A 16,262-nucleotide genomic window follows, 5' to 3' on the forward strand; every position below is an offset into this window, starting at 1 on the left:
TACCTGTGCATGACTTAGCTCGACTGCTAACCGTCGCACGACATCCCTCAGTCCGCTGTCACGACAAAGGAAAACCCAGGACAGGCCTGTTGCGCTGTTAGGATGTGCCGAGAAGGTTCGGGGGCTGGTGGACTTCTGGCGAATACCCAAGATTGTGTCATTTCTCCCTACGTTTTCATAACAACTAGTTCACGGAGTGCACTGCTACTTCCGTGTTGGAAACGAAATGAGGAAGGTGGAGCGTGACCATTTCCGGCGTCATATAGGGAGACGCATGGGAGTGGCTTGGTCACGTGCAAGTGGGTGCATTTGTTTGTTTCGTGTGCACAATATGTGCGTGGAGATAAGAGGATATCTCATTGGCAGAGCGAGACGTGATAGCCAAGTATGCTATATAACTGCGTTCTGGTTTATGGCAATAACGTTCAGGTTTGTGGGAGATAATCCCAAAAAAATAAGAGAAATAAAAAAGTTAATCCAGAAGTCAGATGATTTACTGTACATCTCGGGCTTAACACATTGACCGCCAGCAGCATGGGGCACTGATCCCCCTTCATCGCCAGGTCTTTATTCAATGGATATAGTTTTAGATTGACATTTGCAAGTGCTTAAAATATATCTTATATTATATCAATCGGTCTAATAACGCCTCAGTGAGTTGCTTCCAGTCAACATGCACAAAAAAGATTGTTTTTTCATCCGTACATTTCCGTTTTATACCGTTTTGAATAGAGTATGGTTTGGGTGCTTTTGAGTAATTCCAGGAAAAAGACGAGAAAATTACATTTGACTGTAATCCAGTCATCACGTTGTAATTTTTCGGCTGATTATCAATCATCCTGAAATCAACGCTAGATTATCATTATTATATCTGGTCGTGTATACATGAAATGACCGTCGTAGCGGGGTGGCGGAGAGGAGGAGCCTTGCTAAGCTCCAGGCCATCAGGGAAAACCCCTCCCACCCACTATACACAGACTTGGCTGACAGGAGGAGCATGTTCAGTGCCAGGCTCACACTACCTAAATGCAGCACTGTACGGCACAGGAAGTCCTTCATTCCAACAGCCATCAGACTATACAATGCATGAGTGCATTACTGTGCCTCACTGCATCACTGAGCACAGAGTGTAGAGCCATATCAAATCCATTTTATTATTTTCCAAATTCCATTAGATTTTTTCCCAAATTCATTTTTTTCCATTTTAATATTTCAGAATTCTGTATTTTGCCTTTTACGCCCATTTTACCATCAGAAATAGTGTCTAATAAGTGGGAATGAATAAATGTCCACAATTTAATAAGATATAAGTCTATTTAATGTTTTTAAGTGCTGCAACTCAGAAACACAGTTCAATTTTACACAATATTTTTATATAATATTGTGACAAAATAAAAATACACATTTCAAGTGTAAACAAGATACAGCTAGCTACTTTTATCACAATGTCAGTAGCCTAGCTATATCTATTCTATTGTGATGGAATATAGTAATGCATAATTTATGCACCTTTAGTTTATTTCATTTATAAAGGACAGTGTGTAGGCCTACTGACAATCATTTGCAAATAGATGGGTGCACCAGATTTAGCAAGAAGCTATCATTTCCATCTATAGTCCTATGTACTGTAACGTTACATAGCTATTTAAATCACAATAGTGTCAGTGATTAGCCTCGCCCTCTAGCATCTATCATGTATCTATTGTGATCACCAGAGATCATCATTAGAGAGCTGGTGTGTTTTGGGAAGCACGGTCCTTGTTCCTAACATGGCTTTTGAAGTGATCTTCGCACGTGTTTTTGCGGGTCCAGTCCCCACGGTATGTTGACAGAATTTGCAAAACACCTTATCGACTGAAGCATAAAAGTCATTAGGATACTGCTCTGCTCTGAATTTAGGGCTTAGTGCGGAATTTCTTCCGACGTTAACGTTAACGACGCACCGAAGCAGCCAGACGCTTGGATATTTCTCCGTGTTGTGTGTAACACGCTGTAGCGTCCCCGATCATGTTCGCGTTGCACCAAACGTTCCATATTCTCCCGAACATGGAATTTCAGTCCAGATTAGGGCAAATTCAGCAATATTCCACGTTTTACAGTTGACTCCATTTTTATTGGTCAATTGCGCAATTCCATCCGCGATTCCGTGAACGCAGGTTTCATATGGCTCTAACAGAGTGACAGTTACCATCTTCCTGGACTCTTAGTTTGAAACAGCACTGTGCAATATTACACCTACTGTAGACCTCAGTATATTTTTACTGTATATTTTATTCCATTTTTATTCTATTTTATTCTACTCTTATCTTAGGCAATTTGATTTGATTTGTTATTCTTATTCGTGACCTGTTCTGTCTAAATGTTTAAATGTTTAGCGATTTGCAGTGTCAAATTTCCCTCGGGATAATAAAAGTATTTCTATTCTATTCTATAGAACTGGCTTGCCTGAGTATTTAAACCTAGAGCCATATGGAATCCGCGATCACGGAATCGCGGACGGAATCGCGGAATTGAGCAATAAAAATGGAATCCACTATAAAAAAATAAAATAAAAAATAATTTTTTTTTTTTTTTTTACTTTTTTTTTTATGTTGTGGGACTTGTACAGCACTTTGTTCAACTTTGTCAGTGCTGTAAAGTTTAAACCTTTTAAAATCTTAGACAAACAAAACACTTTGCTTTCATGAAATATTGTAAGCCGTCATTTGAGGCTTTATAAAAGCAGCACAATGAACACAAATCTGTCAGTGCCGAGTCCGACCTCATCTTAAATAACAAACAGCATTGCTTGTTGTAGTTAACAAAGAGAGGCAGAGTTGATTTTGCAAAAATATATATCATTTTTTTTTTTTTTTTAATAATCAAATTTGATTTTCATATTCGAATCCCATGCCCATCGAACGAAGCTTCGAAGCTTCAAAGTATTTAAGACAGCCCTATTAAATGGACTGTTATATCTTATTAAATTGTGGACATTTATTCATTCCCACTTATTAGACACTATTTCTGATGGTAAAATGAGCGTACAAAGCAAAATACAGAATTCTGAAATATTAAAACGGAAAAAACGGAATTTGGAAAAAAATTAAATGGAATTTGGAAAAAAATAAAACGGATTTCATATGGCTCTATTTAAACCCCACCCGCCCGGCTCAGATCGGCTCCTAAAACACACCAGCTCATTTCCAATGAGATGCAATAGCTCCGGATGGCAGTAGAGGGCGGTGTTGACCGTCTGCAAGCTCAGACAGGCTCTGAATTGTATACCAGAGGCTGCAGCTATGAATTATGAATAGATATAGCGAATAAACTAAATAACGATCCCAAAAACGAGTAAACTCGTTTCTGGCGCTGAACGCATTGGCGGGCAATAACGAGTATACTCGTTTCCGGCGCAGATTGTGTTAACACATTGGACGTAAAAAACTAGTATACTCGTTATTGCCCGCCATGCGTTGTGCGCCAGAAACGAGTTAACTCGTTTTTGGGATCAATATTTATTTTTTTCGCCATGGCATTCATAATTCATCCAGCCTCCCTCCGGGACTGCAGCTGGACCCTGTCTGATATTGCAACACCTCAATACCGCCGCATGGTGGATGTCGGGCGAGTTACACTCCAAGCCAAACCGGAAGTGGCGCTCGGTGCATCGAGGAAATTCCTCCGGCAGTAATATCTTCAGTGGTGCAGTCGTAATATGGGCCAAGGCCAAACGCTGCGCGCACGCACGCACGCACGCACGCGCATACATGTTCCCTCGGTTGCGCACAGAACAGATGATTATTATGCATACATTTTTTTTAAATGTAATTGTAGTTACAATTTCTTTAATTGAATTAACTTAAACTAGAAAAGTAAATACAAACTAAATTAACAATGTAACTTAGAGTTAGTTTACTGAAGGACAGTTTCCTTCAGACTGAAGCACAACTCGTCTCATCCTTCCAGTCGGGAGATCAAGCAACCCCCCACCTACAGGGCTTGTATTTAGGTTGTCGGTATCCTATTATTATGCAAAGTCTAGGTGATAAGTGCCGGCCGGGGTATACGGCGCGACGAGTCATTTTTGTGTGCGCGCGTGCACATCATTGCGCGCACTTCTGTCTCAGTGACGTAGCCTAAATGGCGTTTAACCGCGTTTGACCACCACTGCATGCCTGAATATCTTGTAACGTGGGTCTAGATACACACTCGAGTGCATTGGATCGCTTTCGAAACGCAATAATCAATATGCCGTTTATTGCGTGATACAAACGGGAAATGGATCTAGCACAGTGGTGCCCAACCAGTCGATCGCGATCGACAGGTAGATCGCGGGCTGATTTCAAGTAGATCTTGATTAATAAAATTCGATTAAAAAAATAATAATAATAATTTGCTAAATCAACTCTTCCTCTCCTTGTTAACTACAACAAGCAATGCTGTTTGTTATTTAAGATGAGGTCGGACTCGGCACTGACAGATTTGTGTTCATTATGCTGCTTTTATAAAGCCTCAAATGACGGCTTACAATATACAATTTTGGCTGGTAGCTCTCGGGCTAGGTGGTAAATAAAAAAGTTGATCTTGGTTCAAAAAAGGTTGGGCACCCCTGATCTAGCAGATCGACGTCAAATAATTGGAATATTTTTCCTCCAGTCTCATCGGCGAACGGTAAGAGGAATATAACGTTATTTTCAGCACGATTGTTTATTCATTTCACGGCAATCCATCTGATCAACATATCAACCCATACTAAATAAAGCCGTTACTGACGATCAAGGAATTATAAACGACCCCGCCCCCCTTTCCTTCATGCATGATGAAGCATAATGTATACCGATCATATACATTTGAATTTTTTAATATAGCGTCATCAATAATCTATCATATGCGTCAGGGCCTATAACTCACGTTTTAGGAATTACTGCTGAAAACCTTAAAAACATACTTATATTCTCGACTGTATTAACACAACAATGTATGAATGAAAAAATATAACGTTCCCACATCCGGAACGATAGATACCCGATGTTGAATGGGCCATAGTAATGTCGATATAGCTATAATATTTAAAAAGTTATAGCCCTGCAAAGAAGGTAAACATCTCCATAGGGTTACAGCACTGGCAGACTGGGCATAAGGATGGGCATACTGCGTGGCAGACAATGTGTTAAGAGGTTAACCCTGTGAGGCCCAAATTAAAAAGACATTAGCAACTTCAGAGGCCAGAGGGTGTTTCATTCTCTGTGAATATTGCTTTTATTATGTACTGTTTACATTTGTACAATCATCATTTCTGTAAATGAGGGAAACTTCATAAGCTTAAGATTTTTAAATAAAGGTTGAAATTAAATATCTGCAACCCTGTTAATTGTGCTGTTGCCTGCCTTGGCTAGGGCGCTCTTTTAAAAAATATATATATCTCAATGTGAATAATTTTTTTAATAAAGAGAGAATTTAGAGCCTTACCTCCTCCTTCATTCCTGGTGTCAAGTCCTGGTGTTTTAATGTCGTCCACCAAGTAGACAGATATATCCTTTAGTCCCAACAGAGAGCGGTGACTGCAAGACGCCATCTCCTCCACTGTACTGGATATCAGTGGGACTGTGGCCTAAAAATACCAGATAAAAAACAGTAACAATAAGAGTCTTGCAAAGTACAACATTCACTCTCCCCAGAGTAATTGTAGATTGACAGGTTTGGCTGAGCGTTGTTTTTTTTATGTTAGACATGTCTCGTCACTGGTACTTGATGATGAGTGTCACCTTAAAGGGATAGTTCAGAGTTTTGGACATCAAGTGGTATGAAATACTATAGTAGTATAGTTGATGCAGTGCCCTTAGTTTACACACCGAGTCTCGTGGTCGGAGTTCTGACCTGGCAGAAGTTTTAATCACCCACAGCCGAAAACAGCATGCCTCAAGAGTGACCCAGCATTTAGTGACTACGTCACACTGAGACTAGTAGACGGTGGGCCGAAGGTTGCTAGAGGCTTCCGTTAGTGAAATGATTGATCTGGTTTTAGAGAGTATATGTTATTGTAATATGAACTACATAATATACTATAATAACACATTTCCGTTGGTTGGCAATGGTTTTTGGGTCATATCTTTATGAAAATTAATGTGTTGATAAGCAAAAAACTACCTACGTTTGTGAAAAGGGGCGTTGCTGCGGAACCAATCAAAACGTGTTACAACGTCAGGTGACTTGATTTCTCCCAATGACATTCCTCAAGCTCCAGAACTAGGAAGTAAATGTTGCGACTCGTCTGTTGTCAACAGTGGATTTAGCTCTGCATCGGTAAGCTCTCAATTCATATACATTACTATTGAAATGCATTTTTACTTAACTTTACAGCATTATTCAAACGTGATAGGAAGTTATGAGTCATCAGCAGTTTATATGCAGTCCGTTTTGACTTCCGATTACACATTGGAAAATGTTGTAGCCAGCTCACATAGACTAACGTTACGTTAGCATTTTAACTTTCTCAGATAGAAATCTAACATTACGTTAGTGTAAATCAAACAACTCTAACCCAATACTAATAATAGTAACTTGTTTCACATTCTTGCTGTGTGTTACACTATGGTATAGCGGTCTGTGTTGTTGCCTGTGACGTTAGAAGTTTGAGGTGACGTTGTCACAACCGTTACATATGTACAAAATATACTGTCTCATAAATATACTCTTCCAATATATAAATATACATATAAATATATTGTTTTAGATGCTGTTGTCACTATGAATTACAAATGGGGGGCCCTGATGTAAACAAGACAAACGTCTTTCTCTGGTCTGCATCCCCTTAACAATAGTTTGATATTGGATGGTCCCTGTGCTGTTGTTTACTGTCTATCTGTATGTCATGTATGTAATATGTTATGATGAATTGAAAATGGAGGACCCTGATGTAAACAAGATGAAAGTCTTTCTCTGGTCTGCATCCCATTAACAATTGTGTGTATTGAGCTGTACTGTACCCATTCTGCAATCTGTTAATATGATGAATAACGTTATCTATTGTAGTAACAATGTTCCAAAATGTATTGATTGTTTTTCTGTTTCCCCAGATGCTCAACCCTGGACCACACGACAGATATATTCTAGGCCTAATCTAACCCTAGCCTGAGGGTTATATAGTAATCATGCAAGCTCAAAGATTGAGCTCTTGAGGTGACTGGCCCTGCTCTATATCAAGAACCATTATCAGAGTGGCAACTGCAGGACCTGTATTTCCCAAAACAATGAATATCATGATTGAATGAGAGGCCATGGTAAACAGCACAGTGAATAAACAATGTGCAGTCCCCTTATATATATATATATATATATATATATATATATATATATATATATATATATATATATATATATATATATTGTTCTGAATAGAAGTGGGGCCAGGCTAATCTGCAAGAGCTCAACTTTTGAACAAGGATGGTCATCCTCTCACATAAGCTGTCCGGGGACGACTCACACAGCTCTCTACTCTCTGGGCCCTGGACTGGACACCCCTCCACTGTACTAGTTACACACATACAAATGACAATAACACTATGTAACAACCATCAAATGCACTCACAGCACACACATCCACACGCACACACTCACTTTAAACAAACAACTCACTGCAGCACCCACTTTAGAACACCTAAACACACTTTATATTTATTGGCAAAGAATTTGCACTACAACCCATACCTCATTACACCTTACTGTAAATTGTACCTAAATTGTACCTCATCCCATTTCTGCATTGTACTGTATAGTATATTGTATTGTAACTCAGTTACTTTTCTACTCTGCATTGTACATTGTATGTATATATTGAACTGTTTGAACACTTGTCTACGTACTTGACTTCTATTTTATACTTATCTATTTTTATCTAGCACAATCTCTGGAGCAAAACAGAAAGAAGCATTTTATATAAAAGTATTCTGTACTTCTGTATGACAACTAATAAAGAAACTTGAACATCAAAAAATCAACATTCTGTTCTCTATTCCAGGCTAGATCTGACCTTGACTCATGTTACAGGATTAATACACATTTTCTTACACCCATATTGCTAGTTTTCACCTGAAGGGCAAATTACAGGGCCAGTCCAGTAAAAAAATACATTAATCATGTATCATTATGTTTAAAATAAATTGCATTTTGGTACAAACCTTTTGTGGTGTTTGTCAACTTTGCCTTCCTGCGGGCTATGTTATGTATATTAGCAAATTGCATATAGCATTCTCTTTGGTAGCATTCATTCTGTGTTTATTGTGTCATACTGGGGAATAATATTAATATTATTATGTCCTATTGGGGACATAATTTAAAATTCTGAGCAATTCAATCGTTTTTTTTTATAGAGAGGACGTCTGACATTGATTGAAAACGGTTAACAGATTGCAGAATGGGTACAATACAGTACGGCTCAATACACACAATTGTTAAGGGGATGCAGACCAGAGAAAGACTTTCGTGAGAGACCAACAAAGTGAGGTAATACATTTCGAATCAAATTGTGGTCGGTTAGATCTAACGTTAATATCACGTTATCCATCTAATGGCTAGCAAGCTCACCTGATGTCGGTATGGCTTAATACAGTGCAAAATACAATCTTATAGTAAGAAACAAAACACAAGTTGAACATAGTTTTGAACGTTTTATTACAATAGTATTTAGGTCGGATAGATCTAACGTTAATATCACGTTAACCATCTAAAGCTCATCTGTGACGTCGGTATGGCTTAATACAGTGCGAAATACAATCTTATAGTAACAAAACAATACACAAATTGAACATAGTTTTGAACGTTTTATTACAATAGTATTTACTGTCTCATGTTGCAATGTATAATCCAGCTAGCGTTCCAGTCAGATCCATTCTCCGTTCTTGTTGACAATTTTGGGGTCCCTATTTCCCGTTTCTGTATCCTGATTGGTTTATCAGCTAGAGGTGTCCAAAGATATGCATGAGCAAACATTTAATTTAAATGTAAGATTACGATAACCGATGACCACCAGACGGCTGGCCAACAAACGTATTTTGACTCAACATAATAACTAGATATCACACACAAAGAATTGTGTAGTCTCCCAACATGGATCAATCAAGTTCACTTTAGACAGACTCGGCCTGCCATCTATAGGGGGGCTTTCTCATTAGGAGCGGGTGCTCCGCTCCGTCCTCGCTCCGTCTTTGAGTGCAAACTCCCCCTCCCTCTCCCCCCTCTGGTTTGCGTACACACTGCACTCTTGGTTCGCTCCCAGCCAGGCACAATTGAGGAGAGAGTCTATAGTCTATATATTTCTGAATTAACCAAAACAGTTACACGGGACATTTTCGCTCTACCTCAGGAAATAATGTACCAGCTAAACCTACACGATCGGATACAGGCGGGGATTTGGATACTTTTCCTACACTAAAAACATTATGGCCATGCCGCACGCTAACCACATAGATTACAGACAGATAGACAAAACATTAGGACTGCAACTAACGATTATTTTGGTAATCGACTAATCTGTCGATTATTTTTTCGATTAGTCGACTAATCTAACGATTATTTTTGTCATTCGATTAGTCGACTAATCTAACGATTATTTTTGTCACACCCTCAATCTCTGCTTCCTGTGGGCATGGCTCCTTCTCCAATGCATGTTTTACCTCACATGCTCAAGTCTGCACACCTGTGAATGTCACCCTGTTGTCCAGTCCTCTGCCTTAACCGTTAACTTAACATAACATGATGATCCCATAGCAAATTAAAATAATGACTCATGAAACATTTGAATTTGGATCTTAACACTTTCTCCGCCAGAAACGGCTTAAGACGGGTTTCAAGTTCATGCGAATTCTGCCAGATCACGGCGTACGACGTTATTCTGATCATATTTCATATTTTCGCCATGGTATTCATATTTCACTCACGGAGCCTTTTCAGATGCTGCAGGACTCAGCACAACTCTGCAACGCTTCAATACTGCCACCTGGTGGCTGATCGGCGAGTTGCCAAACCGGATATGCCCGTTGCAGCTCGGTCCGTCCCCTAATTCCATCCGGCCACTCGTTTATCGTCGCGGGACTCAAGACACACACCGTGGATATGGATCGTTGCCATAACTCAATAATCTACATGATTTGGGCTGTTATTATTATTATTATACAAACCGGGAATGGATCGACTCGATCCCCATCATATAACTGGGATCTGTTTGCTCCAGTATCATCGCCCAACGCTAAGAGGAGACTGACGTGAGTTTCAGCCTGTTTGTTTATTATTATCCATACAAACTGTTCTGGGCCCCGTTCCCCGTACCTGGCTAACTGAGTTAGCCGGATAATTTTCAGCATAGCTTGACTTAAGCCAGACATTTCCATTCCCCGACGTCGGATTTTCTAAATCGCCATGGTAACAGATCAGAAAGTTTGAACCTGGTCGAGGGCAGGGTTAAGTTCAGTTAGCTGGATGAACCATGGCCACGCCCCCGCAAAGAAATGCCAGCTCGCTTCCTGAAATATTTCTCACAGTCTAGATCCCATTATGCCATTCTGAATTATGTTTTTGTGCTTCGTTTGAAATGTAAAATAATAGGTCTACCTAAAATGCTGATAATAAATCATATTCAGCCTATGAATTTACTTTGTCCTATATAATGCACGTCATATTTATACGGATACGGCGCTCGCGACACAGTTATTTTAATAACGGACTAAACGGATCATTGCAAATGTGAATCCTGCAGGGATATTTTAATGAATGAAACGGGTGTTTGGCTCTGATTAGTTTAATATTCTTCGCTGTGTATTTGCTTAACGGAGCACCCGGATTAGTGGTCTGCAAGGGCCTTGAAATAAAGCCTGTGCCCAGCCCGAGCCCGTGAACTTCAGGCCCTGCCCGAAAATAAGCCCGACTGTAAATAATATTTTAAGCCCTAGCCCGCGTGAAGTATTATTATAATTATTTTTTTTTGTATTTGTTTTAAATATTCAAAACACGGTTTTATATGAACTTAATAAATAAACAAAAACGAAAATGTCCAATAGGTCTAACTAAATAACACATATCACGCTGAAAACTAATAAACCATTCTATAGCCTGATTCGCAAATTCTATTATATAGTCCAATATAATTTTTTTTTTTTAAATATTCTAACACTTTATATATTAACTTAATAAATAAACAAAAACGAAAATGTCCAATAGGTCTGCCTAAATAACACATATCACGCTGAAAACTAAGAAGCATTTACATAGCCTGTTTCGCTCTTATTAGAATGCCGTCCCAGTGCTCGCTTATTAGACAGCCTCGTAAAACGTATTGAAGGCTATAGAATCTTCTTTGACACACACACACACACACACACACACACACACACACTACACAATAGCCTACTCAGTCACTATACAAACAAACAGAAAACAGAAATCAGATTTCGAGCAGAGCAACATAATGAAAGCACAACAAAACAGGGCAGCAGCACCCAGCAAATAATAAACATCAGACTCACCACTTCGCTGTTGACGTCAGCAACGCGTTGAACAACGTTAACAAAACTTCGCCAACCGGCTACATACATCCAAGAACAAATTAAAACGTTCGCCAACTGGCTATGTTCCAACACAACCAATGCCACTTCGGTCCGGTTCATTTGGTCATCACTGTTCTCCCTTGAGTTCTCCCCTGAGTTCTCCCTGCGCGCTGCGGTAATTACATCCAAATGTTTATCTTATGACAGCTTGCGCAAAAGAGAAAACGAATCTTAAGGAAAACGAAGGTTATCCTATAACCCTAGTTATATGAAAAAAATCTAAAATAAAAAGCACAATAAAAAAATTTAAACAAATAAAAAACGGCGGTGCCCGGCCGAGCCCGAATTATTTATTTAAAAATAAAGCCCTACCCAGCCCGAACCCGTTGGGTCGGGCCCCGTCGGGCTTGGGCAGGGTTGCAGTGCACTAACCCGGATGCGTTTCATTCAAGCTGAAGAGTCTATGCGCGGATTGTGGATATGAATTATGAGGAATCTGAATCTGTGGAGTATTTAATTGTATCACTGTCACTGTGACAGTGTCACACGTTATTGTGATATTGTAACTGGGATTAAAATATATGAGGAGATGCGCTGTTTGATGGATTTGATGACGTGACGTGACTTGATAAATTGAATGAGCCTTTGACGTTTTTGATGAATGAATTTGAGAAAATGCATTTATCTTTTCAAGCACTGTTATCTGATGATGAACATGAGGTGTCACTGGTATAAACCAAAGGGTAATCAATTCAATGCATGTATGGATTAGGTCCGAAACAGATTAAAACCTGATTAATAGTGTAACTGCAAGCCTCCCTCCAAGCCTCTCTTTGGAAACCATGTATTTATATAGTACATAATACCTAAGCACATACAGTACAGATATCCTCATAATATAATTTGTATCAATTAGATATACTATTTGGGCTTGTTTTTATCCTTATTCTGAAAGAGTTGAACTAATTATTTTCGCTAGCAAGATCTCATTTGATTATTCATTCCATAAGCCTACTGCCAGCAGGCACGTTTAAAGAAATATAATCTGATTGATTGGGGTAATGAGGGACTTAAAATTAGCCTATAGATTATGCATTTAACTTGTCGGCGAGGCTATTAAGCCGTACTGCATTGTACCCATTCTGCAATCTGTTAATAAAGTTTTAAATCAATCAATCAATCAATGCCGTTAGAAAATCAGGATTTCTGCGATCGACACCTGCTGTCTTTTCAGCTGAGGCGGCCGCGCGCAATTATCCTGAGTCTAAAGTCTGGTTCAAATGAACGAGACTGAATCCACCTTCGAGGAACAGGAACATCCCGGATTCAAACATCGGGTTCATTGAATCTGGATAATGGGACTTTTGATCGACTTAGTTGAACCAGGTACGGGGAATAGGGCCCTGATCTATATATCACCCATACTACATAAATCATTTAAAGGCCAACCTCTAGGTTAAACCCTACTGATCAATTATGGGTAGTTTACATCATTGGTATATAATTTCATTATTTATTTATTTCCATTTGACACCGGAAATGCCACTCTGAAAGAGTTAAAAAGGTCCACGCACGAATAACATGCACGCGCGAATCAAAAAAGCTTATCAAAACGCCGACGTCACAACAGGTGTGGCTTGCATATTAATGAGCCGAATCTAATGTTGCTTTTCCACTAAAATAAAGTACTCAGTTTGTCTCCGTGTGGGGAGGCGGGGCTGCTGGTGATCAGCATGAGAGCTCCAGAAATGACACGTGAAAAACTGCAGACCACTGATTGGTCAGAAGAGAGACGCGTGACGTCACTGTTTGGGGAGTCTGAACGAAAACAGAATGTCCGCGCCGCCATCTTTAATGTCTCGCGTAGGATATCTTTTGTATGTTTGCAGCAAGAAACGAGTGCAATAAAAAAGGATACAGTCACTGTGTATTCTGCCTCATTTATTGATGAAACAAAACCGACATCAACACAATTTGCCACCGAGCGGAGAGTTTAGTCTGACAAAAAGATTGCTGATTAGTTACGCTTGTTGTTGGGGGTTAGGGACGTAACGTTAGTTAGCCTAATGCTAACGTTAGCAGATAGACACGAGAGGCTATCTGTGTAGAATAGACACAATGAGGTAACGTTAGCGTTAGCATAATAGACACAACGAGAGTCTGGTTAATGTTGTTATTGATTGATTGAATGAAAACTGTGTTTTACTCTGGCTTGCCAAGCTCATCATAGCCCCTTTCGTGACTGATGCACCGAGTGAAGCTTGTGGACTCGACAACAGCGGCGGCCGCAGGGCGCCGGAGCCCGCAGCGCTAGTTAGCTCATAGCTATCGTGTAACACTAGCCTTTGCGGGCTCGGGCGCCCTGCGGCTGCCGCCGCCGTCGCGTCCATGGGCCCCCCGGCAGGGCACCCGTGGGGTCGGGTCGGGGTGTACAGAGAGGAGAGAACCATTTTGGGTCGGCCGTTCATGCCGACCAGCGAGCCGGATGTCGGGATATGTTGTTAGCACAATAGCTACCAAGCTAAGCTATGTTATCTACTAACGTTATAAACACAATGTGTACAACGACACAATGATTTACATTATTACAAATATGGTAACGTGGTTAGCTTTAGAGATGGATGGATGGCTATAATCACGGAGCAATAGTGAGGTGAAACAGATACATTTCCATTCGGCTAGTAGTAGCAAGCATATATCTATGGTAGCAAGGCTCTCTGCCTGCCACTAGCTGTGTGACTCTCAGCGCCCCCTGGTGATACCCCTGGTGACCAATACCTGTTGTGACGACATTACACGTGCACGTTATAAACCATTGATTAAAATATGCAAGTGCATGTTGATTGTGTTGGGCAGACAAAATGTTTTGATAAAAACGCTAAAACTGGGTCAATTTCAATACTTTTTTTTACAATTCTTCATGAAAGTCACTGTTGGCCTAGTCCACATTGTTTATTGAACAAAAATACAACGTGGAGGTTGACCTTTAACGACGATCACGGTATTATAAACGACCCCCCCCCCCCCCCCCTCCGTTCACCCGCGCATGATCAGTCATAACGTTTAGGACCATGTACATTTGATGATCTAATATATGCATTTATGCCTATATCTCACGTTCTGGGAAATACAGCAGAAAACGATAAAAACATATTTGTACTCTAGACGGTATTTTCGTATTAATGTGTGAATGAAAAAGTAAAACGTTCCTACATCCTGAACGATAGATAATCGATGTTGAATGGGCCATAGTAATGTCAATTTAGCAATACAATTTAAAAAGTTATAGCCCTGCAAAGAAGGTAAACATCTCCATAGACTTACAGTGCTGGCAGTGATCAAACATTTATGGATATAAGCGTGGCAGAGAATGTGTTAAGCAACTTTAAATTAAAATGTATTTGAACAATACAACAATCACTCATAACAAGATAAATAAATTAAATAATACATATTAAAGTGGAAGTGTTTAAATAACAAAAGAAAATATATATAGCAGACTTCTTAGCTTAACATCCCAGGGAACTAATGGGATAACTGGGGATGTTGTTTGCTCCTGACAAGAGCCTCAACATCTGGGGTGATGGTAGACAAAGCAACTCTGAGGTCATGCTCAAGGCATAAAAAAAAATATTGTTTGTTTCCTGTTGGTTGTCAGTTAAGGGAATTTATTTTATTTTATTTTTTTATTTTATTTTATAGGGAATTTCTTTATTTAATTAAAATGTTCACAACAACATGAATGCATGTACTCTGCCAGCATGTTTAATATCCATAATACTAAAGGTTTGACTAAGATTTCTATGAAACTTTATTAAAAAAAAAAACTTAAAAACTCATAAAATATATTGGGTTGCACCTAAATTGGCAGGGTCGGTTGGCAACCGGAAACAAACAATATTTTTTGTTATGCCCAATGTCCAATCTGTTCCTCTGCTTTGTCTTCAGCTGGACCAGAGCTGAGAAGCCACTTTCACAAAGATAGGTAGTGCACATTTAAATTTTTTTAAATTAAAAAAAAAATATATATATATATGTATATTCTAATCGACGCAAAAATTCTGCGTCGACGAATTTTTATGATCGACGTCGTCGTTTATGTCGACTAGGCCTGCCGCGATAAGCAATAAATCGATTAATTGCCGCGATAATTTAAATGAATGCAATGATTTTGACGGACGCGATTAATTGCTATTTGCGCGTTTGTTTTAATGAGGCGGAACCAGTGCCCCTTGTCAGTCACTGTCCGTGTTGGGAGGCGGGCCGCTGGCTTTACTACAGCACAGCACAGGAGCTCCGTGGGGCAACACCACATAGCTTAACTACATTTCTCAATAGTGTTGCTCCTTTTAACCAAGTAGCGTTATTTGTAGTGTAACGTTAGAATAACACAGAATAACGTTAATACAATTACATGCATCATTGTTTACAATGAACGGGTGGGGCTAGTCAAAGGACTGGAGACGGGGACAAGTTAAACATGAATTAATTTATTATAACAGGTCGTTTTCGAGTCGTGCTGCAGTGCCTACGCACCACAGCTATTCTATTATAATACTGCTTTGACGCTTCCTCCTCATCGTTGATTGCCTGTAGTAGCTGCATCTAACGTTAGTAGCTAACGTTAAAACTAAAAAACACAACCGGACGAGACAAGTTGTCGGCTAGGATAATCACAACAATACTTCCGGTCCGGTCGGTGGGCTTCAAAATAAAAGTCTTAAACACCGGAAAAGACGGAGC

The 16,262-nt window shown here is 39.6% G+C and overlaps 1 protein-coding gene across 2 annotated transcripts in view; it reads right to left on the reverse strand.

Moving 5' to 3' along the window:
* The window catches only part of LOC311248963 (uncharacterized protein), a 61,890-nt gene that overhangs the window by 20,950 nt on the left and 24,678 nt on the right, over window positions 1-16,262 (reverse strand). For both annotated transcript variants that reach the window (XM_084338209.1, XM_084338210.1), the window contains exon 2: window positions 5,452-5,593. In XM_084338209.1, the coding sequence (XP_084194335.1) occupies window positions 5,452-5,593 (142 nt within the window). The remainder of the gene's footprint in view (window positions 1-5,451; window positions 5,594-16,262) is intronic.

This window comes from Notolepis coatsorum (assembly GCF_963971535.1).
Source record: "Notolepis coatsorum genome assembly, chromosome: 2".
NCBI classification, from domain to species: Eukaryota; Metazoa; Chordata; class Actinopteri; order Aulopiformes; family Paralepididae; genus Notolepis; species Notolepis coatsorum.